The sequence below is a fragment of the Monodelphis domestica genome, chromosome 1 (assembly GCF_027887165.1).
Source record: "Monodelphis domestica isolate mMonDom1 chromosome 1, mMonDom1.pri, whole genome shotgun sequence".
Taxonomy (NCBI): Eukaryota; Metazoa; Chordata; class Mammalia; order Didelphimorphia; family Didelphidae; genus Monodelphis; species Monodelphis domestica.
Genome location: NC_077227.1, coordinates 455,221,794 through 455,241,526, shown reverse-complemented (window position 1 = coordinate 455,241,526; position 19,733 = coordinate 455,221,794). Strand labels below are relative to the sequence as shown.

The following is a 19,733-nucleotide window of genomic DNA, read 5'->3' as shown; positions in this document are numbered from 1 at the left end:
TCCCTTAGCCATCCAAAAGATTTCCACGTTTCTGGAACTGACCAATTGTGAACTTGTAACATCCATTATTGACATCTGAAGACTAATAAAATTCCACAGATGGTGAACAAAGGGGCCCGTGACTGCATAGCCTTGCATCTATTTGATTAGGAACCATTAGTCTGTCTAATAAATTAGTATGTGCTCAGAGCTCTGCCTCAGTTGCATTTGTTGCACTTTGGATTTTTTTGGGAGGTCCACACAACTCAGGTTTCCCTGACTCCAAGTCCAGGATTCTATCCATTAGACCCCTAGCTGCCTCAAAGTAGCAGGCATTCATATAATGCTCTAAGGTGTCAAAACACTTGACATATTTCAGGACTCAGTCTCCTGCCTGGCCTTCCTGTCCCTCCACATTCTCTCTTGCCTTTTCCTTTCCTGGTCTCTGCTTTCTATCTCTGAAGTCCTTTGAGTCTCTGGGATAAGAGCCACAGGTACATTTTAAGAATCATAAAAATTAAAGTTGGAGAACTCAAAGGAATATTAAAAGTCATCTGGGTCAACTCCATCATTTTACAGATGAAGGAGCTGAAATCTAGAAGGGAAAGTGATTTTCTTGAGGCCATGTAGGTAGTTAAGTCCAAGATTCTTGTCTGAGACCTCCTGATTCCAAAGCCCTTTATAAATACTCAAGCTGCATTCCTAATCCCTTTTATTTTGTTGATTGAGAAACTGAGACTCAGTGAGGAGGACTGACTTGCTTATGGTCTCCTAGCTAGTTTGTAGGAAGCACAAATATACATAAGTATAATTTAGAGGGGCAGCTTTATCTAGTAGGAAGAACACTGCCACAGAGATTGTCAGGACTGCATTCCAGACCCAACTCGGAATCAAGTTGCCCAGTGACCCATTACAGCAAGTTACTTAACAAACCAGAATTTTATTTTCTCATTTGCAAAATGTGGAGAAATCATGCCTATCCGATCTACCTCACTGGTGTTCAGTGAACATTAAACAAGGGAAGGTGAGGGAAAGTCGACTATATGCAAGTGAGGTATAGTTTTCTGAGGGGAACTCAGCTTCTGTGATCCATGTGGAAAGAACGTTTTGTCTATACCTTGGTCTTTTCAGCAAAGACAGACCACATCAGCATCATCTGATACAAAGGGCAGCAGTAAAGCATAAGCTCCTTGAGAGTAAGGGCTGTCTCCCTTTCATAAATGTGCACCCAGTGCCTAGTGATACACAATGAACACCAAATGAATGCTTGCTTAGTGGGTCAGTCTTAGTAAGGACTTGACAAATACTTAATGAGCTCAATAAACATTTATTGAGTATCTACCACAAATGTAGTATTGCACTTGGTGCTAAAATGAGATGAAAAATAGGATGATTTTGGCTATATTCCCTGGCCCGTGGCCCAGGTTTCCTGCTTCTTGGGGACTATGGGGTTTTGGAACCCTGGATAGCTTAGATTCTGGGGGGGTGGGGGGTGGCGATTGGGATAAGCAGGGGTAGGTGGAGACAGGGGCAGAATGTATTCCTGGTTGGCACCAATCTTTTCAGCTGCCTAGCTGTGCTCATCAAAAGTCCTCACCCCCTAGTGACAGGAGACACCCAGCGGGCGTTCAGAACTCTCAAGAGCCCAGACACAATTGTCATTTCTGCCTGAATCATGCCAGACAGAACTGCTCTGTTTGTGACTTCAGAAAACAATGTGGCGGGGGGGGGTGGGGGGGTGGAAGAGGAGGAAAGAAGGATCAGTACCATCTATGTACACAGTGGTGGTTCAGATAGGAATGAAGCATCAGTGCTGAACCAGGAACCCTGGGTTCTCCTTCAAGTTTTCTATTTAACTCGTTATGTAACATTAAACAAATCATTTCCTCTCAATGATCCTGGGTTACATTTTTGATAAAATGAGAAAGAAGGACAAAATAATTTCCAAGATGAGAAGAATGTGGTGCAGTAGAAAAAGGCAGCATGAGGTAGAAAGAATCCTGGGCCCAGAGTCAAGAGACACAGGTTTAAATCCCATCATTCACTAGCCTTGGGACCACAAGCAAGTAATACCCTCCTTAAGCTTTAGTTTCCGCATCTGTAAAATGGGGCCACTGTCTCTAGTACCTACCTACCTCATAGGGTTGCTGTGATGACCAAATGGGAGAATGCATGTAGTCAAATGTTCCATAACCCTTAAAGGAATATTTCAATGTTAGCTACTATCATTCTAAGGTCTCATACAGTTTAATTAGACTGTAAACTCCATGAGGGTAGGAGCTCTGTGTGTCTGTACTGTACTGTTTAGCATGGTACCTTGGCATGCAGCAGGCACTTAATAAATGTTTTGAATTTTCAAAATGAGTATTCAATGATTCTATTAATGGATCAGAAAAGAAAGAGACACAAAGAGAAAGAGACTCTTGTTAAGAGGGGAAAGAACCAGAAATCTACCCTCCCCAAAAGGAGATTAAGAAATGAAATTTGGGTTAAATTGGTCCTGTCCCTAGGACTTACCTGAGCAAAAAGGGTTGGTGGGGTTGAAGTTGATAGCAAATTCATGAGAAACCTGAAACCCAGAAAAAAAAATGTAATGATAAAAAAAAATGCTATAATAGTAGCCTCCTCTCCCCTCTCCTTCCCATTGCCTTTCCCCCCTGGTCAACTGGGATGAAGATCCAGCAAGTACATGGGAATTTGCTCTCTAAGAGGTGGTTTTGGAAGTACCTGTGAAGGGAGTAACCAGAATTTAGTCCCCAAAGGCTCTCCCTTCCATGGTACCTCCCTACCAAGTGCCATGGTACCTGGTTCTTCCTAAAGTTTCTTAGCCCCAGTAGAGGTTTGTATGATTTAAATCCAAGCCACTTCTTTTGAAGGGGAGAGGTTTATGTGGTCCAAACCCCAGGCCTTCTCAGGGATCACAGTCATTATCAGTCTCCCAAGCAGTGCTGAAGCAAAGGGCTTGCTCCTTGGGCAAGGGCCATTCCATAGGTGGTTCGAATATACTCCTTCTCATGCTTTCACAAAGCCATGTTCAGGTCCCTAGAACACGGTACTGGGAGTCATTCCATTCCCCATTCCCATTATGACTGATAACTCATAAACCTTTAAGAACCTACGCAGGGTAAGGAATGGCACTGACACTGAGGAGACAGGGAGAAAGGAAAAGGCCAGCAGGAGGGCAAAACTCCTCTGAGGATGCTGGCTTCTCCTAAAAAAGTAAGAGACAGAGAGTCTAATTCTAACTGAAATATGTCTGTGAACTGGGAAAAATAAAAATTCCTGGAGTTGTTTGGGGGACACTCTTATTTTCTTTTCCCTGAATTCATTCCCTCTATTTCTGGGGGAGCAAAGGCAAGATATGACTTTGGGAAGTCATTTTGTTCATCTCTCTGCCTAACAAGACCAGGAGTTCCATGCACACATAGCTCCCAGAGTGAAAGGATCTTTTCTTGGCTGGGGGAGAGGGGTGGGAAGAGGAAGGTCCAGACCTTAGAAACCTAATCAGATTCTTCTTTGTGTGCTTGTGGGTCACCTGGGAAACTTGATCAAGTTTGTCAAACTTCCCAGCTTCCAAGCCAAGCCGATTATGTCCCATGGGGAATTGGAGCTATAATCCTTTGTCCCAGAGTTACTTCCTGCTGACTCTAGACAATCAATGGCTCCATTCACCCCACCCTAGGCCAGGGGCCACTTGGTATGTGAGTTATGCAAGTTCTGACTTTTCTAAGCTGTTAGAAGAGAGAAGGTGGTGTCTTTCCATCCACCTGTACAATGCTTCTAGAAAAGAGGATCTATCTGGTCAAGAGTAGCACAGAGGGTGTGGTCAACAGAGATCCAGAATGGAGCTGGGTTCTTCATGTTTTTAGAAGTGGGGAAAGGAATTGTGGAAGAATGGAACTATCCCAGGTTTGGTTAAGGGCTAGTTCTCAGACAATGGGCAGTCTTTGGATGAAAGGCAGAACTATTATCTAGCAGGGGACCTTCTTTTATGTGCCAATATTTTCATTCCAATTTAGTCTGAATTTAGGCTAAGGTGAACCTATTTTCCAGGTCAAATTTGGGGGAAAGGGGAAAATAAAACACTAAGATACCGGTCTAGGACACAACTTTTGTTAGAGATATGCCCCCAAAGGGGTTTAATTAGTATGGAAAAGTTTGAGTTGTGGTTTTTGCTGCTGGTTACCTGGCTGCCCATTGGGCACCTTGCAATAAGGAAGCCTAGATTATCTGATGACCTCTGAATTCCCTCCTGATTCTAATATTCTGTCTCTTCCAGCCCCAACATTCTATATTCTAAGGGTTGTTCCAACTCAAGACATTCTATGACAATTCTTTTTTTCTTCAAACCCATACCTTCTACCTTAGAATCAACACTTTGATTTGGTTCCAATGCAGAAGAGTGGTATGGCCTAGGCAATGGGGTTAAGAGACTTGCCCAGGGTCACATAGCTAGGAAGAGCCTGGAGCCACATTTGAACCCAGGACCTCTTGACTCTAGGCCTGGCTTTCAATCTGCTAAGCCACTAGCTGCCCCTCTGTAACAATTCTGCTTGTTCTCATTAAAGATAAGCACTGGGTCTTGTGCTCCTATTTCCCCTTGTAGACACCATTACCATTCAACAAATACTTTGTGAAGGAAGAATGGACTTTTTGAGAGCCTAATTGTCTCTGACCCCTCCTTCCCCTTTATACCAGGGCTTACGAGATTCTATTCTGCCTTTTTAATCTCACTTGAATCACTGGGAGGCAGGGACTCTGAAGTTAGAAGGCCTGGGTCTCATGTCTCAGTTTGCCACTTACATCTCTATGACCTGACCTTCCTGGATCTCAATTTCAACATCTGTGAAATGTGGGGGCTGGCCTCAATGACCCCTGGGGTCCCGTCCCTTTTAGCTCTAAATCTAGGATCTTTATAATTTTCCAAAGTGTAGTAGGATTTGATGGAAACCTATAGTTTCCATCCTGATGAAACTGTGGATCCTTAAAGTGAACAAAGTGCCACTTACAGCCTGGATACCAAAGAAGAAATTATTTCAACTCCATGGGTCTTAGTTTCTGTTCCTTTTAAAATTCATGGGACTGGACTGTGGATTCCAGGGCCTCTTTCTGCTCTAGATCTAGGTCTCAATGAAGGAACCTCAAAGGTCATTTAGTCTAGCTACAATCTGACCTTCATCTCACATTTGAAAATTATCTTCATGTTCAAACATTAGTTATCTAACCACCATTTGAGAACATCCAGTGGAGCTCACTACCCCACTGGACAACCCATTCTATTTCTGAAGTAGCCCAATGGACAAGAGATTCTCTTTTATCCAGATCTAGAATCTAACTCCCACCCATTGGGCTTCAGACTCTGGAACCAAAAAGAATAATCTATTCCCTCTTCTTCATGACAGCCCTGGATATACTTAATGGCAGTGATTGCTTCCTATTTTTCCCCCGACCCCCAAATCTTCAAGGTTAGAGGTTTGTCTCATCTCCTGAACTAGACATTCTTCAAGGGCAGGGCCTCTTCTTCTGTCTCCCCCCACATCACAGCCTTGTAGAGGGCAGGACACAAAGCAAATGCTCAGGAAGACACATGGATTTGATATTTTGTCAGTGGACAAAATGACAAAGAACCCTGCTGAGGATGCTAAATTCCCCCCCTTCTCTTTTCCCTGGCTATTGGGGGCCCTGCAGCTCACAGGGCTCTTTGCCTTGCAAGATGTTCATTGACATTTCCAATGAGACTTTTGTGTGCTAAAAAACATCTTAATCAGCTCAGTTCTTTGAAAGCATGGAGTGGTAGCCTAGCAACCAGCGCATCCTGAGCTGCCAGCATGATTTGTGTGGCTCTTATCTTCAGATGATCATTGTGGGCTGAGCTCTGCAATAACTGTGGTCTGGTTTTTGTCATTGGGGACTGACTGATCCCAACATTGGCATCCCTAGGACAATTGAGTTAAGGTTCAGTCACCATCTTCTTCTACACAGACACACAGATCTCAGGTAGAAAATAAATTTGGGCCTCAGGAAGAGGGGATGCCCACTCCCTGAAATAATATAGGAAAGCCTCTTTCCCAGAGCCAGGGAAAGGAGATTCTCTGTCTGAAAATAGCTGGGGAACTCAAGGATAGAGAAGAGGGAAGACTACTTCAGAAAAAGAACAAACTTCTAACCCTTTCACTTGAAGCCTGGGACCCTGGGTAGATAAATCTAGAAATTATCCCAGGACTCTGGATCACCTTGCCACCCTCAGTTTAGGGACTCAGGTGGAACCTGGGAAAGGAGTCGAGGAGCTTTGCTCTCAGCCTGCATGTTGGTGTCGGGCTAAAAAATCCTGCCACAGATGATACTACATGGATAACCCAGATCGAATTGCTTGCCAGCTCTGGGAGGGGGCATGAAAAGGTTGGAAACAGACAAATTTGATACATAATTTTGGAAGACTTATGTGGAAATTTGTTATTACATGTAATTGGTAAAAATCATTAAATTGAATAAAAATGCTGCCAAGGGAGCAGCTGGGTGGCTCAGTGGATAGAGAGGTAGGCCTGGAGACAGGAGGTCCTGGGTTCAAATCTAGCCTCAGACACTTCCTAGCTGTGTGACCCTGGGCAAGTCACTTAACCCCAATTGTTTAGCCCTTACCACTCTTCTGCCTTGGAGCCAATATGGAGTATTGATTCCAAGAGAGAAGGTTAGGGTTTAATAAAACTACTACTGCCAGAGGCAAGGGGGTGATGGTGAACTTGCTTAAGGAAGGCTTTCTGCCTCCTGCCAGCTGGGCAAGCTGACATACTGCTTCTCTCTGCCAATGCATTCCAGAGCTGCCACTCAGAGAACAGTCCAAAGCTGCCAGTTTCCTATCCATAAGGTCCTCAAGTACTATGTAGGTAGAGCATACCCCCATACTCCATCCCTTAGGTTTCAAATAATAGCCCTTTAGCTATTTAAAGACAGGGGCCATATCCCAACTCTATGTCTTCTCTCCCTCAGGTGTGTATCAATTCTTTTCAACTATAATGAAATCTTCTTAAGGAAAAGGATTGGCATCCTTCTTCAGAAGCCTCCATAGTATATAGCACAGGGCTGGGCACAGATTAAGTGTTCATGAAAGACTGATTTTCTGATTAGTCAAGTGAAAAAGGCCAACTGTGTCACCTATCCTACTCAATAAATTTCAGTGGCTTCCCATCACCATTAAGATCAAATGCTCTGTTTAGCATTCAAAGTCCTTCATAAACTGGCTCCCTCTTACCTTTCTGGCTTTCTTCTGTCTTACTCCTTGATCCAAATTCCTCCTCCAGTGACACTGGCCTTCTGGCTAGACCATGCACAAGACTGTCCCCCATGCCTCCACTTTCTCAACTCCATTTCCCAACTTCCCTATCTTCCTTTAAGCCCCAACCAAAATCCTCTCTTCTATAGGAAGCCTTTCCCCAAACCTTTTGATTCTAGTGCCTTTCCTCTGTTAATTATTTCTTATTTATCCTGTATTTCACTTGCTTATACATATTCCTTTGTATGTTGCCCTCTCCATTAAGCATCCTGAGATCAGGGATTGTCTTTTGCTTCTTTTGTTTCCCCAGTGCTTAGTAAAGTGCCTTGCATATAATAGATGCTTAATAAATGTTGAATGATTAAAGACGAAGCCTGCACATAGAGAGATCAGTCATGGGGACTTGTCAACCTAGGAACAAAGAGATATCCAGGAAAATGTTCACATTGGATTATTATCTGAAGCTGGAAGAGACCATCTAAACTATTCCCTCCTGATTTTCCAGTGAAGGAAACTGAGGCTCAGGGAAGTAAAGAGAATTGTTCCAAAACATTCAAGTAGTAAACATCAGAGCTCACTGACTCCAAAACCAGAGCTCTTTCCACAGTACAACATCAATACCAGAAAATGCACACATGCTTTGTCCTTACCTTCCAGTCTGGGGGTAACTGGGCGCCAAATCCCAAAGCCGGGAACATTTTGTCCCTAAACAGTCAAAGAGAATAAGATGATCCTATAAAATCCAATCTAGGTAAAATGGGGGTGGAGGAAGAAGAGAGAATTGGGGAGGGAGAATCATTGGAGACTTTTATTCACATTTCACTGCTTCAGCCTGATTTCCCATGGAGACAGCAAAGCATTGGAAGGAGCTACAGGGCAGAAATGGCAGCCATGGTGAAGAGGTTCTCCTGAGCTTCTGCAGAGTAGTACCACCCTAGATAATGGAGGGAGCTGAGCCCTGAATCTAACCCTAAAGTAATACTGGGAGGATGGTGATTGTCTGAGTCAGAGGAAACAGAATTGGTCTCTGTTGGACTCCTACCATGCTCCCCTGTTGCCAAAGCATAAAAAAACTGCCATTCTTAGCTCCTAAGCTCCAATGTTCTGCCCTCTAAGCTTCTCTGGCCCAGGATTCTTCAGATTTCCTCCTTTAGTCAGAAAACTCAGGGGGAAATACTCATCACAAACATTTATTATACCCATACTGCATCTGCACTGCACAAAGCTCTTGATGGTTGATGAAGCCATGGTTAACATAACCAGCTCTTCCTTATTTTATTTTGAGAACAAGAAGGATAAGTGACTTGGCAGAAGCCCTATGGTTACAGTGATCTTCAGGAGTCAGAACTTGAATACAGTTCCCTAATTTCCAAGTTCCAGGCTCTTCTCAATATGCCACAGTGCCAATTGATTGCAAGCATTTTTCTGAGTACCGGCCTTATACTCAGTACCTTAGATACAAAGAAGGAGAATCTATGTGAAAGGAAGTGCTTTGAAGGTATACCCATCCTCTGGGGCAGGGAGATGCAAGGTGAAGGGACCTAACTCACGTGTCATAATCCTGAATGATCTGTCCAACAGCCCAGATGGCAGACAGATACTCATTGGTGCCCATGGGGTTGATATAGTGCAAAGAGGAGGGATCTCGGGGGTTCCCATTGGAGGCTGTGAAGTCTATCCCAACCTAGAAGGAAGGAAAAGGAAGGAGAAAGAGTTGGCAGTTGAGACACATGGCCTCAAGGATACCCCTATCACCATCCCGGGAGGTCTCTTCTGAGTCCCTCTTCTCTCAATCCAATTGACATCCTCCAGCCTCAGAGAAAAAAAGAAACTGAGATACGGAAATTAAGGCTCACCAAAGGAAAGCAATTTGTCCAAATTAACATAGCCAATTCAGTGGGAGATCTAGGATGAGACTAGTCCTTCTGACTCTTGGGCTGACTCAGATTCTGACTCAGATTGATCTTTTTCATGATTTGAATGGGTGATATCTTTCCTCTCTTAGAAAATATAAGCAAAACCCTCAAAAGTGTTCTTTACTTATTATCTCTCCCCAGAACTTAGGATTCAAGGCTCTGGTCCATTCACCTTTCCAGTCTTTTCTTCCACTGTGGCCCTTCATCCATATCTTCTCAACTCCAACCACATTTGTCTCCTCAGTACACTTTTGACACTTTTTATTTAAGGGATTGTTCCCCATCTGGAATTTCCTTACTTTCTCCCAACAACTATCAATGTCCTATTCATTTTCTAAGGCTCAGCACAAGTCCTACATCTTCCAGAGAGCCTGTCTTGCCCACTCTAGTCCATAGCAATCATTCCTCCTCTGAACTCTTTCCCACATCCCTCAGAGTCTGTATCCTTTATTGAGCACTTGGCACATCCCACCTGATATTAATTGATCCTCCCTCATGAATTTCTTTACAACTAAACCATAACCCTTTTGAAGACAAGGACTATATTTCAGATTGCTTCGTATCCTTCCCAATGCCTGGCACAGTGCTAGGCACAAGGATTAGCTTGACAGCTGCTTGCTGATTTAATGTCTAGCACAGTAGCACACTAGCCCAAGAGTCGGGAGGACTAGTCTCATCAGATCTTCCACTGAAATGGCTGTGTTAATTGGCCAAGTCGCTTTCCATTGCCAAGCCTTGATTTCCCCATTATAAAATGAGAGCTTTAGACTAGATGATTTCTTTCCATCTTAGATATTTTGGAATCTAGGGGTTGATAGGGTATGTTCATCTCTGTCAAAGTCTTCCTTGGGGGACCACTAGCAGGACATAGTACTACGGTGAAAGGATTACAGAACTAGAAGGGAGCCTGAGGGGTGCTTGATGATATTAATGGACTCTCCCAGCCCAGAATTAAGAACATTATGCTGAGCCCAAGCCACTGGAAAGAATCAGGGTGGACAAGTTCGTTTTCCTCTAAGTAAAAAAAAAGTTTTCCCAAGGGAAAAGATGAGATAGGGAAGTGGTCCAAAAGATGCTTACTAAGAATATATCTAATGGGTCCTGGGTTCAAATCTGCCATTTAGGGAGCAGTTGGGTGGCTCAGTGGATTGAGAGCCAGGTCTAAAGACAGGAGATCTTGGGTTCAAATTTGGCCTCAGACACTTCCTAGCTGTGTGACCCTGGGCAAGTCACTTAACCCCCATTGCCTAGCCCTTATCACTCTTCTGCCTTGGAATCAACACATAGTATTGATTCCAAGGCAGAAGGTAAGAGGGTTTTTTTGGTTTGTTTTTTAAGTGAGTATCTAATGGGTTGGGGTATGAAATAGACTAAGGGTGCCAATTGAAACAGAGAAGTAAACTGAGGGAAACTGTTTCTTTTGCAATGCCTGCTGTCCTCTGGCTTTGACTAGAGAGAGCTGCTATGGGATCCTGAAACTACTTATTTGTAATGGAGGTAGGAATGAGAAATGCTGAGTGGTGCTGGTACAGGGATGCTGATACACAGGAGAACTGCTCTGGGGTTTACCTACTGATCCCTACTGATGGCTGATGCATCAGTATATCTTTCTAATTAATCTCCTCCTCCCTTCTCCAACCCTCTTCTTCCTGCCACCCTCTCCTCCCAATTCTTCTTGAAGCCTTTGGCTTCTTCCCTCCCCCCTGAGTGAACTATAAAGATACTCTTTTCTTTTCCTTTTCAAGTCAAGTGGTTTATTGGGATAACAGGATGGGAAACTGAGGTAAGAGGGATGAGGATGCCCCTAATCTTAAATGAGGGAAAATTGAGGGTTTGAGAAAGTAGTTCAGTCACAAACTGTGACTCTAAGACAATTAGAGAGATGGAGGACAACAGCTGTTTAAGATCTTCCTTCTTCACAAAGTCAGCAAGGTCTCTCAGCTTAATTTCTGAAGTCCCCTCCCAAGGGTCCTTCAGTCCAAGACAACTCCTCAAGAGGGAAAACAAAGTTCTGGCTTGTCTCCTTTCTCAGCTTCAACCCCAGAGAGAAACAAAGTTCAAAGTTTCCTTCAGCCTGGCTTTCCTCCAACTCTTGATCAGTCAAATCTCAGAAAGAATAGAAGTTTCCCCTTGATCAGAGAACCCCAAAACCAAGTCAGCCCCACAAGGGTCTTTCAGCCAGGTTCAACCTCCAGAGAGAGTGACTCCAAGTCCCCTCCCCCTGGTCAGCTCAACTGCCTCTCAACCTTCTTTTTGCTAGACAGGCAGGTCCCCAGCCTTGGCTGGCTCTCTCTCTCTCTCTCTCTCTCTCACTCTGTCTCTGTCTCTGTCTCTGTCTCTGTCTCTCTCTCCCCACACACACACACAGGTATGAGTGGAGGTAGCTAGTTTGAATTCATTTGAAAACCATCTATTGAGTACCTGCTCTATGCTAGGCACTGATAGGGGATGGGGAATCCAAGTGGGCATAGGAGACAGTCCCTACCTAGCCTGTAAGGAGCTCATCATCTACATGAGAGACAGCTGAGTGTGTCTGGCCTTCCTTCTTACCTTCATCCTCTGAAGGCCATCAGGTCAGTCTGCCACCATCTCCCTACTTCCCAAGGGTCTCGATCTGAGCCAGCCCCTCTACCCTGAGGACTCTTTACACAGCACTTAAAGAGAATATAATAAAAAATCCCTCCTCTACTCCATTCCAGTTTCCATGGCAACTTTTCCCTCCTTTTCCCCCTCTCTCCTTTTCCTTTATGACAAGAAAACAAAATAGGGACTGTAATGCTGTGACATCCTCTCTGCTCCCTTTCTCTAGCTTGTCTCCCTCGGTGCTGGGGAAAGGGGTAGGAGGGAAAGTTAAAGGGGTTCAAAGTAAAACATTCATTTTCAGACACAGCCAATGCTTTGATGACTTTGGCTTCACTAATACTTGTTAATGACCAAGGCTTCTATTTGACTTGGTGGAAAATGAGAGATAGCAAAAAAGAAAAAAGATAAAAAGAAAATAGCATCAATAAAATAAAATAAAAAAAAACTGGAAAAAGATACAAAAAAGTTCAGAGAGCAAAAACAGGACAATGTTGATACTACTACTTTATTTTTTATACCTTAAAAACCCACTAATTATGCTTTTGCAAAGTTGTTTCAATAAAACTCCCTTATATGCTGAGATATTCCCCCCCTCCCCCGCCACCCAAACCCTTACCTTCCATCTTAGAATCAATACTGTGTCTTGTTTCTAAGGTAGAAGAGCAAGCAGTAAGGGCTAGGTAACAGGGATTAAGTGACTTGCCCAGGGCCACACAGCTAGGAAATATCTTAGGTCACATTTGAACCCAGGATCTCCTGTCTCTAGGCCTGGCTCTCAATCCACTGAGTTTTCCAACCATCACACTGTGCCTTGGAAATGATGATTTAAAGGAACAGCTGGCATCCAATTCCCAACTTCAAGCTGCCTTCATTTTAGTGAAGTTTCTTCTACCTAACCCATTCAGGACTATAAGAAGCCAACATTCTTATCTCCACTCTATATTTCCCAACTGGGGTAGGGCCATGGACCTAACTGAACCCCAATAAATTTGGGTCTTCTTCTCTAGACAATATTCTAAATTTCTGGGACTTTGTGGGACTAGGAAAGAACAAAAGAACAATCAGAAATCCTTACAGTAAACATGAGTTGGCATCCTCCAAGGATGTAATCGAGGAAAGAATAGTCCCGGGTTATCTGAAAGGGAAAAAAAGAGTTAGCAAATTAACTACTCCCCACAAGCATCCTAAATTCCCATTGCTTTGGTTCCCACGATTTACTTCTTATGCCATTTTAGCTATAAAGATATGGCCGCCATAAAAACCCTTCATCTTGCCACCACAAGTGTTCTACTTCTGTGTTTATGAACTGCAAAATTCCTTTGCTGTCATTCAATTATTTTTCATTTGTGCCCAAATCTTTGTGATCCTGTTAGGGCTTTTCTCCCAGGAGACTGCAGTGGTTTGCCATTTCCTTTTCTAACTCATTTTACAGATGAGGAAATTGACGAAACAGGGCTAAAAGTGACTCACTAGGGTCACTCGGCTAGTAAAGTATCTAAGACCAGTTTTGAACTTAGGAAGGTCTTCTTGAGTCCAGGTCCAGCACTCCAACCACTGTGCCACCTAGCCGCTCCTTTATCTGATCAGAACATTCTTTTATTGAACGATAAACATTTATCATTCTATAAACCTCAACCCTCTCCGTTGTTCTTAAGAGTGGCCTCCCATCCCTCCACTCTTCATCTCTTTCCTAGCCCGTCATCCCTGCTCTGGTTGTATTCTTCTCCTTTTCCTACAACAATTCCACTCTCGTTAATGTCCAACCTCTCCCTGGCTAATCCATGGGGGTTAATTGACGTGCTTAGGATCACATGGCTAGGAAGTATCTGAGGTCAAACTTGAATCCAGGACCCTACTACTAACAAAAAAAGCTCACATCACTTCCATCCTTAAAAACACTCATTTGATCCTACTATTCCTGGCAACTCTCATGTTAGCTCATCTCTCTCCTCCTCTTCTTGAGAAAGCTTATGTAGATTCAAGTGGCTCCACTTCCTCTCCTCTCATTCTCATAAACTTGCAGTCTGACTTCTGGCCTCATCATAACACTGAAATTGCCCTCTCTAAAATAAATAATGATCTCTCTCTTTTTTTAACCCATATCTTTTGTCTTAGTATCAATGCAAGACAGAAGTGGGACAAAGGCTATGCAATGGGGGTTAAGTGACTTGTGCAGGGTCACACACTAGGAAGTATCCTCAAGTCAAATTTGAACCCAGGTCCTTCTAATTCTAGGTCTCACTCTAGCCACTATGATACCTAGCCGTCCAAAAAAATTTTTTTCTTTCTTTTTTTTTGGAAACCTTACCTTCCGTCTTAGAATCAATATTATGTATTAGTGCTAAGGCAGAAAAGCAGTAAGGGTTAAGCAATGGGAGTTAAGTGACTTGCCCAGGGTCACACAACTAGGAAGTGTCTGAAGCCTTTTGAACCTAGAACCTCTCATCTCTAGGCCTGACTCTCAATCCACTGAGCCACCCAGCTGCCCCCTTTGCATATATTTTATGGGCAACTGCTACCCTGGATGGAGTACTGAGCCTAGAGTCAGGAAGATGAGTCTTCCTGAGTTCTAATCTGGCCTTAGACACTTATTAGCTGGTGACACTGGGTAAGTCACTTAACCCCTGTAGCCTAGTCATTACCACTCTTCTGCCTTGGAACCAATACATAGTATGGCTTCTAACAAAGAAGGTGAAGATTTTTTAAAAAGGAAAAAGGGCTCCATAGTTTATAGTTCCAGAGGGTTGACTTATCCAGAGCAAATGGATTTTCCTTGCTCATATGATTAAAAATATCATTATTATGAGTTTGAGTAAATAGAAACACATCAAAAGCAATGAGAAGAGAAAGTATATTCTCCCACAGGACCCATAGGATCTTTAGAGGGTCTGAGTATAACCAAATGGTGATGGTCCTTTTCTGAGAACCCAGACCTACTGCTGAGGCTAGTTTGGAATGAATGAGCTAATTCTGAGTAAATGTCCATATTCCTCTCTATAATCGGTTCTATTAAACCTAGTTTTCTAGTTAACAAAGAGGTTCTACAAGACCCAGCCAATGATCCACTTATTAGGTTATTAGAAACATTGAAATTGGAAGACCTGAGTCCATGCTCAACACTGGGCATATTTCTTTCCCTCTCTGAGGTTCAGTTTCTCTACCAATAAAGTAAGGCTACTAATTCCTCTCTTGTTTCTCCTCTAGTCTGTTTGGATGATCAAACAAGGCCATGTTTGGAAAATGACTTCAGTGTTAGTGAAGTTTCTTCTTTGTATTGCATCGCTGCCCCTCAGAGAGGGTGCAGGCAGACCCTAGTCCTAAAGAGTCTCTTCTAGCCTGGCCATGATTCTAAGTCAGCATCCTCTACGATGAGCAGTGTCTCTCTGAACACTCTGTGGATGGCTCCACCTCAAAAACTCCTGAACACTCAATAATCCAAAGCTTCCTCCAGCTGGCAGATAAAGAGTTAGTGGAATCCAAACCCTTCTTCCACACAAGATCACACTTACCCTCCCTTCTATTCCCAGAAAAATGGGGGCTCTATCCATAAACCTACTCTTCTATCCCCAGAAATATGGGCCTTAGAACTAGCCATAGAACAAGACTCCTTGGCAACCTGAACCCATAACAGATCCAAAATGTTTTGTCCTCCCTCCATCTCCCATCCCCCACCAAATATCCAGGAACCATTCCCCTACCTTACAAGAGCGGATAATGATGATGCCTGAGTTCTTGTAGTTCTTCTTCTTCTTTTGTTTTTTAGGGTTGATACATTCTACTTCTACCTGGGAATGAAGCAAAAGAAATGAGGTAAAGGTAGGGCTAGATTAATCCTATCTAGAAATTCAACCTCAACAATTGAGGGAGTTGGTCTCTGTGACTTCTCTTCACTCAGATCCCCAAATGAACTTCTAATAAGATGCTTTTAAGAAAATTCATTGGGGGGGGCAGCTGGGTGGCTCAGTGGATTCAGAGCCAGGCCTAGAGATGGGAGGTCCTGGGTTCAAATCTGGCCTCATATACTTCCCAGCTGTGTGACCCTGGGCAAGTCACTTAATCCCCATTGCCTAGCTCTTATCATTCTTCTGCCTTGGAAACAATACACAGTATTGTATCCAATATCCAAGACAGAAATTAAGGGGTTTTGTTTTTAAAAAATAATAATAATAAAGAAAGAAAAAGAAAATTCATTGGCCTTCTAAAAATAGACATTTCCCCATCACATTTATTTCCTAGACTGTTTGTGCTCTCACATTATTCTCCTAATCTAAAATGCCTTCTCCTTTTCTCTCTCCCAACCTGAATCCTTCTCATCTACACACTTCCAAGAGTTGTATCAAGCTGGCACTGACCAAAAGTTTCCATGAGTCAGGTATTTGGTCCTCATAACTCATTCTGTATCACTCCCAATAATGAGGATACTTAAGCATCCTTGTCCATTTGACAAATGCTAGATGTCTCTTCTCATAGATCTAATCACCAACCCTTGGGAATGGTATGTGTAGCTGTGTGGGGGTGGTATTTCCTTTCCCCAAGTTGGCTGGAGCTCTTCCCAAAACACAGGGTCATTAAGCTCCATGTCCGGTTGGGGGTTGGTGAGGCTTTCTCTTTCCACAAAGAAAGGGCTCACAGGCACTGGCAGAATGCTTTATTCCTATATACTCCACATATTTGTTGATGACTGTTAAAAAGTATTGGGCATCTTTCGCTCAGTCCCCTGAGAAATAACCCCGACTGCTTTCTGAGGGAACTCTCTCCTGCCCATCTAAATAAGGCAAAAGTATTGTCACACATGCCCGAGCCCCTTTACCCCATCTCACCGGAAGACCATCTCGAGCCTCACACATCTTCACCACAGAAGTCTGGAATTCACCGATGAAGTCGTGGCCGCCATCATTATCATAGTCATAGCACATGACCTGAGGGATGAGAGTGGGTAAGGTCATCCCAGAAAAGATCCCTTCAAAACCTCCCTCAGGCTCTCTCTTGGACAATATTCACAGCTCCCTATCCCTAGGGTCCTGGGGCAGTCACTGCACCAACTCATATATTTCATGAATTCTTCTTGAAAGTCTAAAATCATGCCATGTGCTTTCATGTCCCCCATCCCCAACCCACCTGTTCATCTTGCTCATTAAAGCAGATCCTAAATCACCTATCTCTTCGAGAAAAACTTCTAAGATTAATTATTACCCGCAGTTTGCAGATGAGGAAACAAAGACTTGGGAAAGTAAGTAGATATTATAGAGCTGGGAGGAGCAACTGTCTATAACAATATTTTTTTTTTACCAGTTCACGAAATTGTTGATACCCAAGGTCTTATTTCTTAAAATAGGTACATTTTTTAAAGGATGCCTCCTCCTTTTCCCTGCTCTTCCCATCTCTCAGACTCATGCCTACAACCCCTGAGACTGAGAGGCGTTTCATCCCAAAATTTTGTGGGGCAGCTACAGTAGAGAATTTAAAGATTTCCTACCAGTTTTTGGTAGAGAATGGGTAGAGAGATATGACCTACAGCACACTGCCTTCTGCCTTAAAACTCTGTGCAGGGGATGGAGTAGATCTCGCTCAATAAAGTGCTCAGTATATAGTCACCCATAGACTAAGGTTTAAGAAAAGCTTAAAGGCTGATCATGGCCACTGAATTTATGTCTGCCCTCTGGGCTTCAGGGCTCCTGGAAGAGAGGGAGAACCTAACTAGAAAGTCACTTCCCCTCCCCAAAAGACAACTGGGTCAACTGGACAAGGTATGAAAAGAACACAAGATAGACACTAAAAAAGACATGAGCTTACCTGAATAGGCTTTTCCAAGTCTCCATCACAAAGAGATACCAAAGGCACAGTAAATGGTTTCCACACAGGATCCAGAGTGTACTTTATCACCTGTAGTAAGTAAGGGAAGAAATCTATTTTCTAGTCCCTTGCCAGGGAAGGGAAGGAGAAGAGTCGGGTGTATTCCTGAGATGTACGTGCCCCAGCTAAGTATGGGAAGATTAGCAAGAAAGGAAGAAGACTTTAAGAAATAGGTGTATGATGTATTTGCTTCTTAATATCTGCAAGCCTAGCTAGGTAGTAAAGTGGAGGAAATCCAACCTCAGATACTTACTATCTGTGTGACCTTGGAAAAGTTATTTAACTCTGCCTCAGCTTCCTCATCTTATAAAATGAGCTAGAAAAGGAAATGACAAACCCCTCTAAGAGCTTTGTCAAGACAACCCCCAATGGGGTCAGGAAGAGTCAGACACAAAATGACTGAACAGCAACAATGACAGACTCTGGGGAAGGAGGTAACAGAAATAGGGCATGGGCTGGGGAAGTTATCTGTCACTGCTTGGTTTGGTGACCCCAGTCTTGACTTATTTTATAGACTCACAGAGCTCCCAGGAAACCAAAAGATTAATCTAGTCCAACCTTTTCATTTTACAGAAGTGAAAACTGAGGGGCCAGATAGCAAATATAATTCACCCAACATCACACGGTGAGTTAGTGGTAGATAGGTTTACATGCTCCATGCCAGTGAACTCACCTCTGTCCGGTGAACAAGCATCCATTTGCCGTCATCTCCTGGCTTATAAAACTCTAGAAATGGATCTGATTTCCCAAAGAGGTCCTATAGGGAGAAAGGATATAAGTTACTGATTCTATGCCACAATCATTTGGATTCTCTCTGGCTGGTTGACATAGACTGGGAAACAAAATGGAAACCCCAAGAGGACCCGGACTATGGCATGGGAAGTTTTTAGCTTTTGGAAATTCCTTTCTTCCAGAGGTATCTGAAGTGACAGGTGGATGGATTCTCTTTGTCCAAGAGATGTCAAGATCATGAGGGAAAAGAATGACCCAAGTTTGGACTAGGGATAGATGGTTACATTTTTGGGTTTTGGTGAAAGTGAAGACCTTTTCTGGCCATAGCCTGAGCTCTTAGCCACTTCTCCGAGGATGTTCCTTCTGGCCCTAGATCTAGTCTGCTTAGGAAAAGGACTTCTGAATTTTCAGGATGTGGAACAAATAGCATAGAATAGCCCATACAGCCAAGAGGCCCCAAAAAAAGAGTTTTCTCCATGCATACCTTCTTGTCTAGTTTCCTGCCAGCCATGCTCACAGTGATGACTCGGTTATCTGAAAGTTCCTGGGCAGTGATCTATAAAGCAGGTAAGACAGGAAAGGGTTACAATGAGAATCTGATCCATCTCCTGACCCAGGCCCATTCAAAGGAGAATGGAAGACTGAGATGTTAGAAAGCTGAAGCTGTGGGCAGTGTCCTGAAAAAGAAAAGTTAAGGAAATCTAACTGGACTGAGCATCGGAGGAGTGAGATAGAACAGAGAAGGAAGGGGAAGGTAATTAGCAAAAAAAGAACCCAAACCAGAAAGACCCTTGTACAGAAAAGATAAAACACTGAAGAAGAGGTAGTGGATTTTCCTTTTTTCTTCTTTTTCTTGAGACCGAGTTTCCTCTATTTCACATAGACCATAAGTGTTGGGCTGGTTCACCCCTCCTTGGGCAGCATCAAGGCCTCCCTACTCTCAAGGGCTCACTCTATTAGGGTCTTTCTTAGGAAATCCCATTGATTCTATGGAGCTCACAATAAAATAGCCTCAACTTCCCAGTAGCAGGCATTACGAGCATGCACTACCATGCCTGGTAGTCCCTGGTATTTTTTTTTAACCCCTTATCTTCCGTCTTAGAATCAATACTGGATATTGGTTCCAAGGCACAAGAGTAGTATAGGCTAGGCAATAAGGGTGAAGTGACTTGCCCAGGGTCACATAGCTAGGAAGTGTCTGAGGTCAAATTTGAACCCAGGCCCTCTCGTCTCTGGGCCTGACTCTCCATCCACTGAGCTACCCAGCTGCCACCCATTCCCTGGTATTTTAAAATCCAGCTGTCAGTCACCTATGGTTCCTACCCCTATTTGAGTAAGATAGGAAATTTTACTCTCTGGCCCTAGAGAACACACCCAAATCCATCTTCCTCACTGACATT

At 43.4% G+C, this 19,733-nt stretch overlaps 1 protein-coding gene across 4 annotated transcripts in view; it reads right to left on the bottom strand.

Annotated features, from left to right (window-relative positions):
- Positions 1–19,733, bottom strand: part of CPNE2 (copine 2) — a 124,411-nt gene that overhangs the window by 44,100 nt on the left and 60,578 nt on the right. For all 4 annotated transcript variants that reach the window (XM_016422791.2, XM_016422795.2, XM_056812337.1 and 1 more), the window contains 9 exons: positions 18,818–18,889; positions 18,275–18,358; positions 17,542–17,631; positions 16,569–16,667; positions 15,447–15,533; positions 12,824–12,883; positions 8,800–8,933; positions 7,900–7,954; positions 2,497–2,548 (listed from right to left, as the gene is read on the bottom strand). In XM_016422791.2, coding sequence (XP_016278277.1) covers positions 2,497–2,548; positions 7,900–7,954; positions 8,800–8,933; positions 12,824–12,883; positions 15,447–15,533; positions 16,569–16,667; positions 17,542–17,631; positions 18,275–18,358; positions 18,818–18,889 — 733 coding nt within the window. The remainder of the gene's footprint in view (positions 1–2,496; positions 2,549–7,899; positions 7,955–8,799; positions 8,934–12,823; positions 12,884–15,446; positions 15,534–16,568; positions 16,668–17,541; positions 17,632–18,274; positions 18,359–18,817; positions 18,890–19,733) is intronic.